The sequence below is a fragment of the Bidens hawaiensis genome, unplaced genomic scaffold (assembly GCF_021521415.1).
Source record: "Bidens hawaiensis isolate Kalapana, Puna unplaced genomic scaffold, B.hawaiensis_p1.1 tig00033185_1, whole genome shotgun sequence".
In the NCBI taxonomy this organism is placed as follows: Eukaryota; Viridiplantae; Streptophyta; class Magnoliopsida; order Asterales; family Asteraceae; genus Bidens; species Bidens hawaiensis.
Genome location: NW_027495682.1, coordinates 81,312 through 85,907, shown reverse-complemented (window position 1 = coordinate 85,907; position 4,596 = coordinate 81,312). Strand labels below are relative to the sequence as shown.

Sequence of the window (4,596 nt, the reverse complement as noted above, 5' to 3'; positions counted from 1 at the left end):
TATTAAATGCAAAGATTTATGGTGAAAGGTTCTGCATTAAATTTGGTTTCAAGACACCCGTTGAGGATTAAAGTGACCAGTTTGCAACTAGTGTCATCTTCACTCTTTTCTTTCTTTCTTTCTTTCTTTCTTTCTTTCTTGACTGTGTGTTCTTGGTGTTTTTTGAAATTTATTATTCCTTGTTTAAAAGCCAGCTCTTTTGTCTAATTTCCCTCCTCATTTTAAGTTTTGATTCTTAAAATCCTTCAAAGTAATTGCCAACTTTTGCTTTTTTTGCATTCTAGGCTTTCAGTCTTTTAACATATTTTCTGCTATTTCAATGGGATAATAAACATTAAACACAAACAAACAAACAAACAAACCCATCTTTCTTTTTTGTGTTACCAATCATCCATCATTCAAAGATTCAGTTTTATTATCATCAAGTTTCAAGATTATTTGATGCATATCTCACTCTGGAAACCCATCCTCTCCCACTGTTCTTTTCTAGTTTCTGATAAACAAAAGAACAGAAACAGAAGGCATAAGGATGATGAGTGTCATCATAACCAAGAAATCAACAGAAACCCATCTGTTCTCAGAAGGTTACAAGAACACATACTCAAAGAAGCTCTTGAACAAGCTTCTGAAGATGGGTGTCTCATCAAATCCCAAGACATGGACTCTGAAGAAGACTCCATTGATGTTCAAGATAAAACCTTGGGAAGATCAAGATCACTTGCAAGGTTACAAGCTCAAAAGGAGTTCTTGAAAGCCACATCTCTTGCTGCTGATAGGATCTTTGAGGTTCAAGACTCTATACCTGGTTTCAGTGAGTGCTTCTCAAAGTTTATTAAAATGTACCCAAAGTACAAGTCTTCTGAAAAGGTTGACCAGTTGAGAGCTGATGAGTATTCGCACTTGGATGATGAAGAAACTGTTGCAAAGGTATGTCTTGATTACTGTGGATTTGGGTTGTTTTCATTTCTGCAAACTGTTAATTATTGGGAGAGTTCAACTATTGGGTTGTCTGAAATAACTGCTAATTTGAGTAATCATGCTCTCTATGGTGGTGGAGATATAGGCACAGTTGAACATGATATTAAAACTAGGATTATGGATTATTTAAACATACCCGAAACCGAATACGGCCTTGTGTTCACTGTTACCAGAGGTTCTGCTTTCAAACTGCTAGCAGAATCATACCCTTTTCATTCTAACAAGAAACTGTTGACCATGTTCGACCACGAGAGCCAGTCACTTAACTGGCTGGCTCAGAGTGCGAAACAAAAGGGGGCAAAGGTTCATAGTGCATGGTTCAAATGGCCTACGTTGAACCCGTGCTCAACCCATCTTAAGAAGATGATTTCGAATAAGAAAAAGAGGAAGAAAGATTCTGCAACCGGGCTTTTTGTGTTTCCGGTTCAATCGAGAGTTACAGGTGCTAAGTATTCGTATCAGTGGATGGCTATGGCTCAACAAAACAACTGGCATGTGTTGCTTGATGCAGGGGCGTTGGGCCCGAAAGATATGGACTCGCTCGGGTTGTCGCTTTTTCGGCCAGATTTCATCATCACGTCTTTTTACCGGGTTTTTGGGTTTGACCCGACTGGATTCGGGTGTCTCCTTATTAAAAAGTCAGTGATTGGAGCCCTTCATAACCAGTCGGGTCATGCGGGTTCGGGTATTGTCAAAATCAGCCCGGTTTTCCCTCTTTACTCGGGTGATTCGATCGATGGAATCCCGGTATCTGGTATTGAAGATGTTGAAGTTAGTGGAAAACGAGACGGGTTGACTAAAAGTCAAAGTCAACCCGGAGCGCAGTTACCTGCCTTTTCGGGTGTGTTCACTGCTTCTCAAGTGAGGGATGTGTTTGATACCAAAACAGATCATGGTAACGGGTCAGATAAAGACGGTGGTAGCTCGATTTTTGAAGAAACGAGTAGCTTTTCAGTTGGGGAGGTTATGAAAAGCCCTGTTTTTAGTGAAGACGAGTCGTCTGATAACTCGTTATGGATTAATCTAGGCCCGAGCCCGGTTGACTCACGATCCCATTTATCCAAAGCCTCGTCTTTAAAAAAAGCAGACAAGATTGTCGATAAAGAAGCCCGAGAAAATGAGAATGTTGCGAGTCAGGAGATCGAGGAATGTGAAGTAAACACATCAAATGGGAACGAGAGTGCGGTTTTACAAAGAGAAACCGAAGGCGATTTCAGATTACTTGGGGGACGAGAAGAGAATAAACGCGTATCGTTCGGTTTTGAAGAAAATGAAGATTTTGCATTTTCACAACACATGGAAGAAGATGATTATGAAGAGTTAGAATCAGATAGAAGGGAGCCTGAGATATCATGCAGGCATATTGACCACATAAACATGTTGGGTCTCAACAAAACGACACTCCGGTTGCGGTTTTTGGTCAACTGGCTTGTGACTTCGTTGCTTCAGTTAAGGTTACCGGGCTCAAACGGTTCGGTCCCGCTTGTTCACATTTACGGGCCCAAGATAAAATATGAAAGGGGTGCGTGTGTGGCGTTTAATGTTAGGAACAGAAACCGCGGTTTATTCAGTCCTGAAATTGTGCAAAAGTTAGCGGAAACGAACGGGATTTCTCTCGGTGTCGGGATCCTTAGTCATGTGAAGATCATGCAGAACAATGGGATGACGGATCTTGTTGATACAACACTATGTAGACCAATGGATGGTGGGTTGGTTAGAGCTGAGGTTGTGACTGCTTCTTTAGGCTTCTTGACTAACTTTGATGATGTGTATAAACTATGGGTCTTTATCGCACGGTTCCTTAATCCGTCTTTTATTAGAGAATGTGGGCTCGCGACTGTCGTTGAAGATGAAAATGAAGAGCACGGATGCTAAGATTTGTGCATAGGAAACGGCCTGTTTTGGGCACGAGTCGGATCGGTTCTTGGTGCATGTGTTTGTATTTGTGAAGTGAAATTGGGGCTTGCTTGGTTAGGGTTGAGAGTTAGTTTAGAAGCTTTGTTGATGGTGTTTAAAGTTTAGACATAATATGATATGGTTCACTATGTATTTGTATACATACTATTTTCTTTTGCTTTAAAGAGATGCAATTGACTTTGCTTTGGATGTAATTTTACTTTTGTTTTGACTTTTGAGTGTTCTTTATCAACAATTTCATTGTGTTTTTTTTTAATAAACAAATTAAACCTTCTATGAAGAAAACCTATAGTTAGTTATTAACAAGTTTTATCATATCTTATTTTGCAAATTGCATAGTTGACTCATTGTATTGGTATTGTGTTGAAGAGTATTTGTATTCAGTTTATATGTAATGGCCAATATTGTATTTGTTATGTGTGTCAAATGCCAACAAAAGTTGTTCACTTTCTAGCATTGCAGTGTTTTTGTATGCATTTCAATTTTTTAGGCCCATTTGAAAAATTAAACAAATTTTGAGTTTTTAATTAAATTGAGCCCAATGAGGCATTGAATGATTTAGGCTCAATACCCATTAAGTTAAGTTTCAACAAAATAAAAAAGAAAAAAGCCGGCCATTTACTACAATACTACTTATGTAGTTGTACGCTCGCAAAGCCACCATACCAGAGACACTCGCAGAGCCAGAAGGTCGTCGGCTGATTATCTGACTCCGACACTCCAAATGACCGCTTTTGACAGACCGAGTGACTGACCTCAGGCAATAACTAAAATATTTTTGTTTGGTTTATTTTTATCAGTTATCTAAATTATACATGGGTTGTTAAGTTGGCACTTTTCAGGCCCTTTTTTTACATGTCTCATGCCCCTTTTGTTTTTGTTTTTTAGTTGTACTGTGTTAAGAGTATTTGTTTTAGGTTCATATCAGTTTGTTTATCTGTTGAATGCCAACACAATATGTTCGGGTAGCATTGTTGTGTTTGTCTCACATGACTATCAATTTTTTTTTATATGGTTTATAATTAGACTAATTGACTTGCCTTTAAGTTTCGTGTTTATCATAAGGTTTTTATATGTGTGTTTATTAATTTATATTTAGGGTTTACTGTTGGTATCGTAACGATGTTAACTGATACCGACTAAATTTGAATTGCTTTGTCACTATAACGCCCGGGTTTTGTTAACTAGTTAAATAAAATCTAGCTCTGTTATTTTTTCTGTTATACAATATAATATAAAATTCATATTCAATAAATATCAGTGCATGTAAACTAGTAAACTAAATGACACCATTCTTATACACAAAGACTATACGCTATGGTGAGGGGCTTCGTAGCCCCTCTACCGTGACACGTCACCGCCACGTAAACAACAGGGGGCATCGAAGCCCGTCTCGCTATGGTTTAATGCCCCAAATGCGCCCTTATATATATATATGCATATGTATGTATGTGTGTGAGAGGGGGACCCACATTCACCATCAACCGCCCCGGCCGTTGAAACCACCCAACCTTCGGCGCCCTTGGTTGGACCGCGCCCCACGGCGGTGTTCGGCGCCCAACGACGCCCGCCACCTCAGCCATGGGCACCCATAGCGTATAGTCTAATAAAATGCCTTGTAGGATAATTATTAGGAGTTGACCATAGAATATATTATATATTATTAGCAAGTCTAAATTTTTTGCTTGTCTTTTTTTCATT

The 4,596-nt window shown here is 39.0% G+C and overlaps 1 protein-coding gene across 1 annotated transcript; it reads left to right on the top strand.

The window, feature by feature from the left end:
* The first annotated feature begins 441 nt into the window (after positions 1-441).
* On the top strand, positions 442-3,098 carry LOC143584580 (uncharacterized). The gene has a single exon (XM_077066602.1). It carries the CDS (start codon positions 442-444, stop codon positions 2,851-2,853), a length of 2,412 nt encoding a protein of 803 aa, XP_076922717.1. The 3' UTR covers positions 2,854-3,098.
* Positions 3,099-4,596: the final 1,498 nt, after the last annotated feature.

What these genes read in the sequence shown, in the direction of transcription:
- LOC143584580 (XM_077066602.1), top strand. Translation starts at nt 442, where the DNA reads ATGCATATCTCACTCTGGAAACCCATCCTCTCCCACTGTTCTTTTCTA.